Here is a 17,271-nt window from a genome sequence, read left to right on the forward strand (position 1 = left end):
GAAGTAGACTCTTAGTTTGGATACTAAAATAATATAAAAACTATATTATACATATTTAAAGGAAAAAGTAATTAAATTTAAAAATCATATTTTTGATAACCATTTATAATCATAGAAGTTGGGAAACATTTTACTCAAATGTATGGAAGTAATCATAAATAATACACAGACATTAAGAGCACAACGCAAAAAAAAATTTTAGTAAACGTTTTTGCATGTTTCTTAAGCTTTAAATTGGCATATTTGTGAAAAATCTGGTACTATTGGTGTTAACTCTGAAACATTTCAAGCTGCGTAGTGTGGTACCATACTGTGAGGTTGCTGAAGTCGCTTGAGCTGGAACGATTTTTGTTACCAGGTAACAAAGGTTTTTAATTTATAGATAATTTGTCAAAACGGAATTTTACTGCTACGGTAGAAGGCAATTTTACTAGCAACATCACAAGTTTATTACATAAATGTAAATAAAAAATGTAGAAAATATATAAAAGCGTTCTTAAAAGAATTTTTTTTAAGAATTATGTCTCGATAGATGTATTTAAATATATTATATAGGTATATATTATTGGTAATCCCTAATTAAGACCGAGTGTCATGAGTGTGGCACCTCGCAGAGTGTAGCGTGTTGCGCCGGCCGTGAGAGCTTAGAACTGTCGCAGTACGACCCACTACGACGCTCGGGTACTCTAGTGAGCCAAATTATTATGCAATACTTTTAATATTTATACTGTTTTAAAGCTAAAATATTACGCAAAAGCATTTCTGAAAACATTTTTTGCATTCGGCTCTTCAGTTTTGTGTAAATCATATTTTCATTATGACGGGAGGGATAGAAAAACGTAGTTTAAAGATTAATTGATTAATATATTATCTTTTTAATAACATTCCAAATATTTTTTCAACATCAATGTTCCTAGATTGTTTTAAAGTTTTATGGAGAGTCTACGTTAAAAACAGTATAAATGGGAAGTATTTTAATGGACTGTTGTTAAGTCGCTGTCATTTAGGAATTAACTGCAATTTTTCGGTGATACGCACAAGGTTTACAGCGGTAAAATTTTGGCATGTTGTTAAGCATAGTCGACTGTACCACTGTGCAAAAATTAAGTTTTGGACAAATTTTTCACAGGTCTGTGCCTTTTTAAGTCTTGGTTTCCTGTGTTATTAGAGCAGCAGTGGTGGGAAGTTTAGGAACACCCTATTACGGGACTTCTTTGAAGGGGGAAAGTGGCTGGGACCCCCGCGGTGCGAACACAGCTGCAGCCTCGGCCACTGCCCGCCAGAACAACCCTGGTTAGGGGGGCGCTTTAACTACCTTTCTGTGACTTCTGGTCCCCTGATACTTTCTCACATGGAACTACTCGAAAATACGTTTATTATTATAACTTTTGTTGATATTTTATTTTTATTTTTTTCTTTAACTTTTTCTTATTGGCTTGAGCATTTCACTGCGCGCCATTTTGTTTTAACTTCCCCTCACAGCCCCCACAGCCCACTACCAGAGTGGGGAGAGAGAAAAAAACGGTTGTGAGCTGCCTAGGTCGTAGAAATGAAATAGCACCGTCCAAACCATATACAAATAACTCTCTTGTTTTGTTTTCATTCCGCCTTCCGTCGGTGCGTCGGTAACATGGCTGGTACAGTAAAATTTGGCAGGTATACATGGCCCGTACAGTGAACGGTAATAAACCACCACGCAAAAATAAATCCGTAAGATATTTAAGACGTCCGTAAAACCGTAAAATAGTATTAAAATCCGTAAAACTTACGGACAATCCGTAAAAGTTGGCAGGTATGAGTATTGAAGCTAAGAAATTGGTTAACTGTAAAAAATAGCCGAAAGAACTCCACGGGAATGCGATAATGACCCGACACCCCCGACCAGCTGTTGCTCTAGGAACGATAATTCCGCTTGCATGGCCAGAAGTGACGTCACAAACGACTGAAATTAAATAATTTCACCAGTCTGTATTGGTGAAACCTGAAAATGAAGCACATTACAATTTGCACATTCTATGCCACCTTTTAATTTACTTTTTAAAAACATGTACGAGTACATCACACAAGGTTATTAACAAATTTATTTTGATAAATTTTGATATTCTTTCCTGACAAATTATACTCGAGATAGTTTTTAAAAATGTGATAAAATTCTGATGAAATTGCATCATTATATAAAGCAATAAAATCTTTGACATTTTAGAAGTACCTAAATATAATGTATTTTACATATGCTAACTGCATTTTACGTCTTATGTATTTGTGAAAAACGTGATAAAATTGTAATCCGAAAGCATTGGTGATTGCCCACATAAGATATATTTGAGTGACAGTTTAACAAAAGCAGTTCTTGACGACAGTGGCCTATGTCAGTAATAGCTGCAGCTGAAACATACAATGTTCCTAAAAGTACTCTGTGTGACAAGTTGAAGTGCACTAGTGACAGTGTTCGAACACCAAGTGGTCAGCCGGTGCTCTCGAAAGAAGAGAAATCCATATTATGCCAGGAGCTTCTTAAATGTACAAAATGGGGATTCCCATTGAGGGTGATAGATATAACACCATTCAATACAAATTATAAACTACCCATGCATAACAATACTGAGCATTCATAAAAACAAACCAGAGTGACACATTTGATTTTTTTAAGTACTTTATTCCTGCAAAACATAAATACAAAAGATTTTTTTCGCGAGTGAATCTTAGGCTACCACATTTTGAAGCTTCGCAACACATGCCTAGCTTCACATCAGATGTGAAGCTTTGCAACACTACCGAAGCTTCAAATAAAATGAACAGCAAATTTCCTGGTGAAGTCAAATCAAATATTAAAAAATGTTAAGATTGATTTGCTTAGTTGAACTATGCACAGGTCTAACAGTCACCATCCCAAAATACGCCCGGCTCAGTGCTGTTGCATTTCAACTGCAGAGACTCCCCTGGGAAGGGAGGCAGTGCCTTTTCCCCTCCCTTCACCACCTACTCAACATGTGCCGCCAATCAGTACTGCTCTCGCTTCCCATTGGCTACCCTCCTCCCAGCCAGATAGGCGATAAAAGAGGGCGTTGAAGCTGTGATTACCAGTTAACGGCTGACTCGCCTTATTGCCTTGATACTCGACGCCTCGGCTAGTTTATTCTCTACACTTCGGATCTGACTGCACTAATACCTTCCAGATGCGGAACGAAAAAACAAACAAAAATTTTAAAAATTAATTGAGTTTAAAAATAATATAAATAACCATTTGCTATAGTTTTTTTTATCTCCATAAAGTTAAGGAATGTGTAGACTCTTTTGTTACCTAATAATTTTTCGTACAAAAATAAATTTAAAAAATATTTACACAGACACAAGCAAGAATTATAACATCATTTATGCAAAAAAATCTTTATTAAAACAATTTGTGTAACAATCTTTTTTTATGTAATTTGTAATATATTTAGAAAAAACAAATTCTACTAACATAAATAAAAAACACAACTCATTCAGATCATCAATTTCAATACTATGCCAAAAAATTTGTAGTAAAATAACATACTGTATTTATACACATTTGAAACAGCATTACCTAATATACATGAGCACTGCACTGCATTAGCAATGCCTACTATTAGGCCTTGCAAAGACATAGATGAGCACACATGAGTTTCAGGGAAACCAGGACATTAAGAAGTTGACTTAGCTTTCCAACAATATATAGCACCTAAATAATTAGTTGATATTCTTTCCTAAAGCAACCACCTATTACAGTGGAACCTCGTAATTACGAGTACGAGATTTACGAGACCTTCGAAGTTATGACAGTTTTGTAATGCACCGTTAGTATGACTACGTAAATCATACTAAATTTAACTGTTTATTAAGAGTGCTTCCTTGTTAGCCCTTTCGTACGAGTAATAATGTCATTTTCAAATGAGTAAAAACACAGTCTGTTGAGGAGGGGGTGGGGGCTGTTATCTTTGCTCCATTTCAGAGTGCAGTCATAAGTCAGACCATTTAATTTGCGATTAAAACAAAAAATGTTGCAGATACAAAAAAATTCATAGAGACCTTTTCTATTCAAAATTTAATTTGCTACAACTTTTATTCTATGAGTTTGTTCACTACAGTGCACAGTATTTGAGCTATAGTTTGAAATTAAGACATTTTAGGAAGGTTCAGGATTTTAACTTAGACTCAAATCTTCTATATTCTTTTATTATGAGTACTCGTAGTTACGAGGATTTCTCTCGCCATAGGCAGCTTTCGTAGTAGCCAGGTTCCACTGTACTTAATGTTATTAAAAGTATTTTTGTTGTGTTTGCAAGCTCCTCATTAAGCAGACAAAACCCTACATTGAGTTTTTCACAACACCTGCAAATGTTGCTTGGAGAAAAAAAAAGGGAAAATAAAAGATGGGTGGTCATTTGACTAATACAAAACAGTTAAAAAATAAAGTTTAAAAAAAATTACTGTTGAATTCGACCAATTAAAGGCAGTCTAACTTAGGAATGGTAAATTGATTAATATTTGTATGTAGAATAAAATGTAGCACTATTGTACTATATAGAAAAATAACTGCAATGTATCAAAGAAATTTTTGCAATGAATTTAAATGAATAACATAAATATATTATCATCATAACTTTAGCTACTTATGTAGTGTTTTTTTTATTAAGAAATCAAATAAATTATTTGAAAACAAAATCTTTTTCATACAAGAGTCTTCCAAAATATTTCAGTTTGCACAAGCAAGGTTCATGAAAGATTTTTGTAATACCTCAAACTCAGGAACAAACTTTCATGCCAGAAACACGGTCAAGGCAGCAAAGCAAAAATTTTAATGAACATTTATCTATAATCATTCCTATTTGATTACTCCATTATGCCAGCTGGTGAGGTTGCACATATAAAATACCACCATCTTCAAACAAGTATAGTTGTTCACACTCACTAAAATAATTTAAACTGACATAAAAATTAAAAACCAATCAATTCAAAACAGAAGTTTTGTTACTGTTAATATGACAAATACAAACCCCAGGCACATATAATTACCAAGGTATTTTAAGGTTTATTATTGAGGTCACACTGAATTTGCACTTCTAGGATGAAAAATAAAACATGTGATATTTCAATGCCATAACTTGCAGAGTCAAAGAAACAACTCACACTCTCAACCAGGCAACACCTACTACTATGTTATTAATATTACTCACAAACTGAGTTCAGCACGTATGAGTGTCTCAGGGCATCAACATTTTTCTTGAAAAATTTTTAATCTGTACAGCACAACATACATTTACAACATTACACACCATAATAATTTTTTTTTTCAATTGTGCAATCAGGTTTGATTAAGTTGTATCACAAGGCCAACTGCATACTTGATGATACCATTTTTTTTAGTATGAGTTTGGTCAAATTTTTCTTGCTAAAAATAACCAAAACAAATTTTGTTTTCTCTAAGAAAAAGAAGATTCAATAATTACTAAGTTTAAAGGTACACAAAAAAAACCTTTTTTTAAATAATAAAAAAAGCAAAATAAAATTTTATGCAAATGATTAAACAATTTTTGAATATTTTTATTTACATTATAAGAACCACATATTTTTTTTGGCAGTGGAAATATTTATGAAACTTATATACACGCGAAACAGCCACTTCTTTTGCTTCATATAGCCATGATTACAATAACCTATAAATCAGAAAACTTAAAAACATTTAACTTTATTAAAATTGATGTATCTAACTTGGTGTGAGACAAGATATTACGCAGAGCATATGCTTAACAATAAAGACAGTAATGTTACTTTCGTTGTCCTTAACACATTTCATTGATACAATAGTAACCATTGTAACCATTCTATTTAAATGCTGATACGTATCAGTACTCAAAATAGATTTTGTAGAGTAACATTTAAGAGCACTTACAACAATATTTTATAGCCAGTAATTCCTTAATTAAAACCACTGTTTCAAGTTAAGTTTTTTTCCCCTTAACTTAATTTACTACTATTTCACTTTCTTATTTTGGCTAGTTGATGTTATGTAATAGCAATTGGCATTATTAGGGACAAAATTATATGGTTTTATTTTTACGCTAATTTCATTTTTTAAAATAGGAGGTTTCTGTGTTATTGTTTTTATTTTTTTATGAATTCTGTTTATTCACAACAATAGCATATTATTAAACAAATATGGCATTTTAATGATTTTAAGTAATATATAATGCACATTTATAACATATTTTTTTAAAAAAGCATGATTGTTTCACTATTGGGAACAATAAAAGTATACCCGTATTTGTGTGTTTGGAAAATGTAACATTATATTTAGGGATGGGACGAATCCACATTTTGGTCGAATCCGAATCCTTGTTCGAATCCTCAGTGTTTGTCATCGAATCTCGAATCCCAGTCCCACACTAAATTTCACATGTTATTAAAAAAAAATCACATGTGTATTTATAAAATTATAAAATAAGTGCATAGTGTATGTACACCTGATATAAAATAGACAAATAACCTCAAAAACCACACACGTAAGTTTTCATCCGTCTAATTCTCTGTTACATTTATCCTTCCTATGTTTTCAATAAAATACGTTTGTATAACAGACACCATTTAAAAAAAATTAAGTTTTTTTCTGCAATGTTATATTATTGAAGGTTGGAAATGATCGAGTAGTTATGCTAATTGACAAAATGCAGCGTAGTTTATCTTATGTTTGTGCTATTTCCGTTACCTTTATAATATTATTTAGGTATACAATTTTCTAGAGCTGGATGAACCTCAGTTCTCTAGTTTCGAACTGAATCGAACCATAGCAAAAAAATTTCGAACCGGATAACCAAACCTCATACAGAAATAATTGTTTGGAATTAAAATGAACCGACCACCAGCATTTTGGTCTTTAACTGAATGGTGAGAAAGAAAAGTTCTCCAGCCATATGTAAAATTAAAACATATGGCTTAGCTTTATTAAATTGCAAAACATTTTATAAGTTAAGTTTATGCAATAAATAATGAAGGAAAGAAAACAGTTTAGAGAAAATCATTTTGCATTTAATTTCTTTATATATACTTTTAATTCATGAAGAAGTTCCATCTAAATTTCAAAAAGACTAGGTATCTTCCTTTTTCAGTGTACACTAACCTTCATTAAAAAAATATATTATTATAAAGATGACGAACATTCAGCATAAGGCCACATAACATTTTTAATAAGTAACACTTTTTAATAGGACATTAAAAAAAAGTCGAATGTGAATTAAGTTACCTATCTACATTACAAAACCCGCTGACTGCAGTTGCTGTTTTCTTGGAAGAATGCTGCTCGTCAGAAGAAACTTTAGACATTTTTTGGGGTGGTTCTGGGTCATCTGGGTCATTATCTTTTCTCCATTTAGAAAACATCAACGACGTAAGCCTGCTCATCGCAAATCACCTCAAGAACAATAATTTTGTTAACGTAACGTAAGAAGTGTGGTTATAGAAATTTGCGTCGGAAAAAACAAAACACGAGAAATAATGATGGCTGCCGCAACTACGCTAGTCAACTTAGTACCGTACTGTAAAATTTACTGGACCAGTACTTTTAATACACAAGATTAAATTAATATTTTCAGTACCTGACTGTTATAACCAAAAAGGCCAAAGAAAATAAATACATCCCAGTAATTTAAAATAGGTACGTAATTTACGTAATCATTTCCTACCGCATTTGTCTTGTGTTAACTTGATCACGTTAGTTTTGCCGAAATACGAGAGTTCTCGTACATGCGCTTTAGTTTAACGTATGGGTTACGCAATCTTTGGTGATTTTACAACACTTCTCGTACACGCACTATAGTTAAAGGTATAATATACAATACCTTTGGCATTTGTACGATAGTTTATATTACGTAGTACGAGAAATGCATACAAAAATCTCTAAAGTAAATAAAAAACAAAGCGCGCCTATATGAAAAAAATTCTATGCGAGTTATGCGACAATTAATAATTTTTTTTGTCTGCACTTGAAACTGTTGAGGCGACGATTATGCGATAAAAGTAGGATTATTACATGTAATGGAATTTTGTTGTGCTGTTTTGTGAATGGTCTCAAATGGGGGTTAGAAAATTAGAAAAACGTAATTTTTTTTAAACGAACGTTCGGTTTTTCGAATATATTTTATGAGGTTTCGAACCGAACCGAACGTAAGGGTTCGGTTCGGTTCTAAATTTTCGAACTTCGCCCAGCACTACAATTTTCAATTACTACCTAAAACTCTTAAAAACCCACCTCGAATCCTACCTCGAATCCCACCTCGGATCCTACGAATCCTCGAATCCATAGGATTCGGTATATTCGACGAATCCAAGATTCGAAAATCCCATCCCTAATTATATTGTAAAACTGAGTTACTAATTACAGTTGCAAGATAAAAAAAATCCAATTTTTTCAATCCATACATTTTGGTAAAGTTTTCTGGTAAATAAATTACATTTATTGTATTTACTATGTTAAAAGGTTAGGTTTTTTCATCTTAGTTTATTTTGGTTATAAAAGCTAATTAATTTAATAATTTTAGTTGCATTTCCATGCTTTTATTAACTTGCATTTCAGTGTTATATGGTGTATGACACACTTTTTGGTGTTAATTTTGGTTTTATCGCAATTTACCATATATCTTATCCCTAGGCATTATACACCAATAAAACTGCCATTTTCATTTCTCCAGCCACAAAAAGACTGCTTGAAAAATGAACTACTGCCAAATACAAAATAAATTTTGAACTTTCTATAATCATTTATTAACTCCCTCAAATTTTTTTAATTGTTAATGGTACAGAAAACTAACTTGATATGGTTTGAAATCCAATTTACTAAAATAAACTTTTTGCTATACTTATGAAATTTCTCAGTAATATCTAAGTACATTATTAGCTAAAAATGAGGAACATCTCTCATTTTTGAAAAAAGTATTTTGGGATTTTATTATTACCTCACAGAAAAGCTGTGCTGTACAAATATTACTTTTTTTACTATCAATATTTAACCATGACTTTTTGCTTAGGATATTTTCCTCTGCATTCCAACTCAAAGATAATATCTGTTGATATCACTACAATATCAAATTTTACACTGCAAAAACTTCTACAACATCTCAAGTTTCCGGCATGCTTGAAAACAAAATAAAAGTGGTGACAAACAAACAGATAGGTACATCAGTCCTAACCAGTCTGGCTATACTTCATTCAACCCAGACAAACATTATGATGTGCTTTCATAGTTTTTCATGACTATGACGTGAATAACATGTGCAATACAATGAGTACAATTTCCCAAAATTAAATATTACAGTGTTTTAACACATAATCATCACACCGTTATTTTAGGGTGTCAAAATATGGAGAAAAAAAGTCTAGCATAAACGTCGCATGATGCTTTTGGTCTTGCTGAGATTCTGAGCACTTTGTGTATGTAGTTTTTCCGTATAAAACAATGTATTTTAAGTGTGAAATCTAATATTCATTGGGTATTACCGCTTGATTATTGAATTAACAGAAATACAAAGTTGTCTGACGTGTGAATTTTCTTTCAAAGACATTTTCAAATGTTATAACATTTATCAGTTCATCTTCATCATCGCTAAGTTACTTAAACAAGTAAATTAGTAGCCAGCGGTAGTTAGGATCATTCATGTTTGGTTATGTTGATTGCAGTATAGAGTGCGCATGCATGCATTCGAATATAAATATCGATAGCTTGCCGATTGCATGCAGCTCACGTGCTCTGACTAGTGCCAAGTTAACTACATTTGATAGCCCGCACTCTTTTGTGGTAAGAGTTTACTACGACGATAGTTATACGTTAGTTCTGGCTCATCTTTAGTCACGGTTTTTGTTTTTCTATTTTAAGCTGAAAAAAATTTTTCTGTTGCATGACATTAATTTAAATTGCTTAGGGTGCTTTTATATACTCTCATTTTTTAAATAAACATTTTTTCCATGAATAAGTTTTTTTATGAATAACTTCATCTAACAAAAATGCTTTTTTTTTTGCATAAAAATTGCACCCCCTACTCTTCAAACTTGATTTTAGTATAAAATATAGGATAATTATGCGATAAGACACGGCATGAAAGCTTTAAATTACATTTTATTTGCAACAATCAATAAAAATAATTATTTTTGTAATATTGCTTTAAATAAACATGATAATATTTCAACAAAACTGTACATAGTACATATGTATAACTTTTCTTACAATAAGCATTATATAGACAACATGCCTTTATACTGCTACAATTTTCTGCCATGCACTGAAAATACAATATGTTACTCAAGGCGGAAGTGTTATAAATAAACAAATTGAAACTTTGCCTTTAACTCCACTATGTTTCCATGGGAGATGAGGATGGTGGTGAGAGAGTATGCTTGAAAAAGACACGCCAGTTACAAGGCCTGTTTGCCGGGTCGTCAACGTCCACTGAGAAACACACACGCAGTGGCTGGAAGGAAGGTCGAGCGGGGACGCTCCGCTCGCTACAGGACAGAGTACCTGGCCACCAGCTGCACATGGCACTCGTCGCAGACTCTGACGGGCTTGGCAGAGGACGGCAGCGACATGGTGTTGTCCGAGCAGGCGTTGCAGAAGATCTCCCCGCAGTTGCGGCAATGGTGCTGCAGAGCACAACAGAGATGGCCACAGTGTTGAGTGTGCCAACACACGGAGACACCGTGTCTTCATACCTGTAGTGACCTGACGCTAAGGTACCCAAGTGAGTCTGTTCATTTACAGTGTACCAAAAACCAGAGAGACCCAAGTGCATCTGTTCACTTCTAGAAACCGACACAATAGGTACCCAAGTAAGTCTGTTCACCTCTAGTGTACCAACACACTGAGGTACCCAAATGCACCTGTACACTAATACTAATTACTGAAAATTACAGAAGTTAAGTTTCACAGCCGAGTACATATGAACGCGACGCCAGCCCCAAGTGACAGCCTTCGTGTCAAACGACCGAAAGACTGCGGCAAATAGCTTGGGTGCCGAGGTTATATAGACCGGGAACAATACACGTCAAAGTGCGCTGGTGGCGCGGCGGAGAAGGGAGGAAGAGGGGGGGTAGGAAGGGGAGGTTGGAGAGGAAGGGGACAGGTGGAGAGGGGAGGGAAAAGGAGGGGAGGGAAAAGGAGGGGAAGGAACGCTCAGCAGTGCCCGCACTGCTTCAAAATAGTGTACCAAACACACTGAGGTACCCAAGTAAGTATGTTCACCTCTAGTGTACCAACACACTAAGGTGCCCACGTGCATCTGTTCACTTCTAGTGTACAGACCCACGGAGATACTGTGTCTTTACACTTCCAGTGTACTGCGTCATGAGTCACGACGAACCGGAGTGTGCATGGTGTAATGCAACCTTGGCATAAGGCTTGCGTGTCTAATAGCACACGGCCTGTAGTCTCAACCTCTCAGCATTCACTTTATCATGTACCAGTAGTGATAATAGGTATCTGGAAGAGCATTTTTGGGATACTTTCCCATAGTTAGTTAACTGTAAAATTTTCTGCTAACCAGAAAATTCTTAAATGAGAAGCACACAATAAATTTATCAACTTTTTATACAAACATAACCAAGTAAAACACATATAGTATTTTTACCACCTAATGGCTTGCTACATTGAGAGTTCGGCAGACTACATGCTATCCTCAACCAACTGATAGGGAAAAAAAACTGTAGTTTAAATAACTGATAATCTCGCATAAAAAAATTATATTAACACATTTGTCAACCTATCTTAAGTTATGTAAATCTATGTTGGCAATTGAAAAAAATGAAAATATTTGGGAAAAATATGTGGTTACAATATTCAAACTAAATATTTTCCCCACCATATCTCTATGTATCAGCATGCTAAAAATATTACTCATCCTACTAACTCTTAGTTGTGTAATCACTCTCTAGTTGTTGTATTGCACACCGTACATCAATTTGACAAATGAAAGTCTTTTTGAGATTTCCACGCAAGAGAATTATAAGAATGTTATACACCCATCATAGCTTTACAATAGTACAATGTAGAATATTCCACTGAACTACTTTCGCCCATGTAAGAATTGCTTGAAGAGTACTAAATTTATTTGTTTTTAAAATTCACCTTCATTGTGCTTTTTGTGCTCAAAAAATGAGGTACACCAAACACTCAATGACATCTTGCATATACACGCAATCTCTTCAACATCGCTGAGCAAAGTATAAATAAGGCAGGCTATTTAGTGAGGCAGTATTTCAGAATGTTGCACAAAAATAATGTTGGCATAAACTGAAGTGCATCTAAAACTCGTTGATAAAAGATGGTTATGTCATAGAATCTAGTACATATAAGAATATATTGCGGCTTAGAACCTAATGTGTAATAGATTTGAGTGTAACTTCGAACTGAGTGCATCTGAGAATCTAGTATGCATTAGAAACAAGTTTATCTTAGTATTGTGTTTTTGAAATGAGCGTACCTTAGAATCGAGTGTACATTAGAATCGAGTGCATCTGAGAATCTAGTATTTATCATAATCAAGTGTACTTTAGAATAAAGCAAATTTTACAATCGAGCGTCTCTTAGAACAAAAGTGTACCTCAAGATCAAGTTCATCATAGAATCAAGTTCATCTAAGAATCAAGTGCATCTGAGTATCCAGTCTTATTAGAATCAAGTGCATCTTATAACTGAGTGTTTTAGAACAAAATGTACCTTCGAATTGAGTGCATCTTAGAATGAAGTTCATCACAGAATCGAGTGCATCTGAGAATCTAGTATTAATAGAATCAAGTGTATCTTAGAATAAAGTGCATCTTATAATTGAGTGTCTCATAGAACAAAGTTTATCTTAGAACTGAATGCAGTCTAGAATTGATGGTGTTCAGTAAGGTAATAGTGACGATACCCTGCGCCGGGTGATGCTGAACTCCTTGCCGCAGCCTTTGCAGTGGGACACCTCCTTGTCGGGCGCCCACTGGCCCTCGCCGACGCCGCCCCGCGTCGCCTCCTCCTCCAGGTCTGCCACCTGCAGCTTCGAGATCCTCAGCTGGTTGCCGAGTTCCTCCAGAGTCTGCTCCTGCTCCCCGCACCGCTCCTTCAGCTGGTAGTGCTCCTCCTGGAGCGCCAGGAACTTCTGGAGCACAACACACGCAGCCCTGATCAGCATCCTTCCACCGCCATGATCCCCCCGCGGGATGTCCACAAAAAAAATCTGTAATGAATTTTTTTCCTGAAATTTCCCTGACCAAAAAACTCCACATTTTCTTTTCCTTCAAACAAATTACCTATGTTACAAATCCAGCCTCCATTATCACATCTCGATCTGGCCTAGTTCTCCCTCCCCTTTCTTTATTCCAAATAGAACCTTGCATATGCCATTTTGTCTGAATAACTATGCACTTAAAACACCATCTGAAAAAAAATAATAATAATTTCATGGTCTGGGTGATGGCAGATTGAAGCATGACATTTTATACCCTAAAAAATTACTATCACTGGAGATTTTCCGTGACATCCCCAGAGAACTTAGATTGCATTCCCCGAACCAATTTCAGCTTCCCCTGACCAAATTCGACTTTCCTGACTACTCCCTGATTTCCCCCCCACTTTACAGCAGAAGGTGGACACCCTGCCTGAACTGATTCGTCACATGCCTTGTGACCTGAAGACTGCGTTTAGCAGGGCAGGACAGTAAGTGCGTGGCCAACGCGCCTGTTAAGTGAAACTTCACAATTCAATAATCTACTTTAACAATAAAACAAAATTTTAAATGGTAAATGTTCCTTATTGCATATCCCGTTATGTTTTAAAATAAAATTTTAAAATAAGAAAGCAATCAGATGTGTTATATAATAAAAACTGTATAATTACCAAAATATTTTAGATTTTTAAAATATGAATAAACCTTTCCAGGAGAAATTTTTCTGTGTAACATATCCAATTGTATTTTAACGAAATAAAGTACGCATTTGAATGTAGTTGTGATTTGAAACTGTACTTTTTACCAAAATATTTCTGCTTTTTATAAATGCACACTCTAGCAGAATGACTTTCTCGAATGCCTTCTACATAATAAAGGAGTGTGTACGTCTGTCTGACTTCCGCATAGCGGAAAGATGGAGAGGCCTAAAAGCAGTGAAATTTGGTACATAGATTATTTAGAAGTCCATATACACCTTGAAGCAATTTTTTCAAAATTTGTTTTGGATAAATTTAATATAATTTTTAGAAATTTTTTTCAAATTAATTACGATTTTCCCTGCATAATATTCCGTACGAGTCTTTAAGTAGAGAAACAACTGTCAGACTCTTTCCCAAATTATCATCGCCATGTTTGTTCCAATAGTAAAATTTTACATGCAGCATATTTCATACCAATTTTAATACTTTCTCTGTGGTATTTTTGTGTAAATTATTAATGCATTCTTCCTGCTTTAACAAAGGCAAATTTGTAATAAAAGTACCTAAATATTCTTAAAAATGTATGTTGCTGAACACAAGATATGCATATTTTAATTCATAATGATTCCCATTATTCTTAATATAAATATGTATTTTTTTTTTTGTTTTATGAGATAGTTTTTAAAACTTCAATAATTTTTTTTCCCCCTCAGGATGTGGAAGGGGCAGATTCATAAAGCATGACAGTGGCGAACTCACAAGGAGAGGTAGTGGTGGACCTGCAAGAAAAGGCAGAGACGGACTAAAGTAGCGCAGCAGTGGCATACTGAGGATGGATAGTGGTGGAGACCCAGGTGGAAGTGCACTGGTGTACAAACAAGGATGAACTGTGACGTACTAATGATGAGGAGTAGGAGTGAACTTAGGTAGTGTAGCAGTGGTGTACCCATGAGGAGGGACAGAGGTGGACTAATGTGACGTGGCAGTGGCGGACTTACAAGGATAGGCAGTGACATACCCACAAGGAGGAACAGAGGTTTACTTAAGTAGCATGGCAGTCACTCACTGACTGATCTCAGTATATCTAAATAAAAAAGTTTTTATAGCTAACATAGATAAATGAACTGCTAACCGCAAAAAGGGAACAAACACATTGCTAAAGTTAAATTTTTCAGGAGATAAAAACAACTGACAAAAATATCATGATAACAATGGGATGCCTAACCACTTTTTTCTTGTTTTAAGAGGTATCACTCAATATGTCTTATAAGAAAAAGTTGTTTACTTTTACCTCAGGCCTAATTAGAGATAAATTTAAGTTGTGAATATGTTTTCTTTTTGCAGTAAATGGGTTTACCAAAATTAAACAAAATGTACTGAAAATGGATTTTTATTTAAGGTATGACAATGTAATACCAATCCGAGTCTAAAAGCCTAATAATGATAATATTTACAAATTTTAGACATGTCTGTCAGAGTCTCATTCGTGCGTTGTAGGCCATGTGATGATTTGGTTCCAAAAATCCATCTAAAAAAAAGTTATCTAATAACATTAAAAAGTCATGAAAGTGTTCGTAACTATGATTACTTGTGTAACACACTTTATTATTCACAAATGGAGTTTGATTAATACTTGTGATAAAATTTCTGATCAAACCAAAAATTCAAAAGAGCTATCATTATAAATAACCTAAAGGGATAAGCCATGAATAATAATAATAATAATAATAATAATAATAATAATAATAACCAAATGGAATAAACAACATAGTGGTCTTACACGCCATGTTGATTGAATAAAAATGTCATTTATATTAAAGGGCTATTTATAAAATTTTAATTCGATACCTCCCTTGCAACAGTTGTTCTGCCCCACATATTTTCAACAGTAAGCAGGGGCAGCTCCAGGATTAATTTTGGGTGAGCTCAGACTATACTGCAGAGGCGTATGCACAGTTTTGGGAGTCCGGACTGTACCTAGGGGGAGGGGAGACTGACCCCATATCAAAATGGTAAGTTTTGTGGCTTTCTGAGGGTAATTTATTTCTCTCTTAAATCCGATATGTATAATATATTAATCATAAGAATTATTATAAACAAATGAGTGTATGTCAACAAAATAAACTTTAATACCTATAAAGGTCACAAAATTAATTGTTTGGATTAAACTTGTGTGAATATTGTAACACAAAACAAAACATACGATAATGTAAAACGTTACAAATCTGCAGGCGAATGTATGGTTTCATTTTAATTGACAACTGCACTTTTTTCCAAAATAAACCTCATGTTTAATATGAATTTTGTATTTTTATAAAAAAGTCTTATTACCAATTTTCAAATTTGAAAAGGTTGGCAGGCCCGGGCCTACCGGGGCCTATCCGCTGGAGCCGCCGCTTACAGCAAGTGAATACTTCTTGTTGACAATGTTGGCGGCAGAACAAACGCAAGGGAGACATCGAGTTCAAATTTTAGAAATAGGCCTTTTAACTAAAAGTTATGACGAAAGAACGACGAAAAATCGTCGAAATGGCGTGTGTGTGAGACCAAACATGTAAAAAAAAAAAATGCTTCACCGACTACAAAAAAAAAAAGAAGGAAGAAAAGCTAGCGGGCACAACGAAGTGAAGTGAAGTGAAGTGAAGTGCTGTCACTCACCGAGGCAACGCTCCTGAGCTGCGTCAGCTCCTGGTTCAGCTGGGAAATCCTGTCCCTGTCCTTCACCATGGTCTCCTGCAGGGACGCCCGCCACTCGCGCTCTATCCTCAGGTCCCCCTCCACGCCGGCCGCCTTGCTCTCCCTCTCCGCCACTTGCTGCCCCAGCTTCCGGGCAGACTCCTCCGCGGCCAGCCGCTCGCTCTCACACTGCCTGTGTCTGTCGTCGACGGGCCGGGTGGGAGAGGGGAAGGTACAAAAAAACCAAAAAATATCAAACAGAACTAAAAAAAAAAAATTGTTGCTTGCGCTTTACGTAAGACATCACAAGTTATACTTATTCGGAATGATTTAAATAACAAGTGGTAAATATTTTACACCACATTTGCCCTAACAAAATTTTTTTATCGACTAATTAAATTGCCAGCCGACCTAAAGAACGTCAAATCGCAGGAAACCGTGTCCGCTGGTTTCAGCTGTCAGTTCAATGCTAGAACTGTATACGAGCATGTTATTTTCGATTTGTTTTGCTACAGGAACTATCATTCATTCAATTGAAAATGAACCACATGCATGTCTTGCATTCGAACCCAATTGACTAAACGCAGATACCCGTTGGACTTTATCCTGTTGCTTGGTGCGTTTCACTGCATACTAAAATTTAACCCTCAACACAGCTAAATAAGTATAACTTCAAAAAAAATAAA

General features: G+C 34.9%; 1 protein-coding gene across 3 annotated transcripts in view; it reads right to left on the reverse strand.

Moving 5' to 3' along the window:
- Positions 1–211: 211 nt before the first annotated feature.
- LOC134543157 (RUN and FYVE domain-containing protein 2) overlaps positions 212–17,271 on the reverse strand; it is a 56,932-nt gene continuing 39,872 nt past the window's right edge. Inside the window, exons 9-11 of one of the 3 annotated variants that reach the window (XM_063388023.1) lie at positions 16,568–16,784; positions 12,915–13,142; positions 212–10,650 (exon numbers count right to left, since the gene is read on the reverse strand). In XM_063388023.1, coding sequence (XP_063244093.1) covers positions 10,513–10,650; positions 12,915–13,142; positions 16,568–16,784 — 583 coding nt within the window. In that variant the 3' untranslated portion in view covers positions 212–10,512. The remainder of the gene's footprint in view (positions 10,651–12,914; positions 13,143–16,567; positions 16,785–17,271) is intronic. The other 2 variants (XM_063388022.1, XM_063388021.1) reach the window with 2 other exon arrangements.

The sequence above is a fragment of the Bacillus rossius genome, assembly GCF_032445375.1.
Source record: "Bacillus rossius redtenbacheri isolate Brsri chromosome 9 unlocalized genomic scaffold, Brsri_v3 Brsri_v3_scf9_2, whole genome shotgun sequence".
In the NCBI taxonomy this organism is placed as follows: Eukaryota; Metazoa; Arthropoda; class Insecta; order Phasmatodea; family Bacillidae; genus Bacillus; species Bacillus rossius.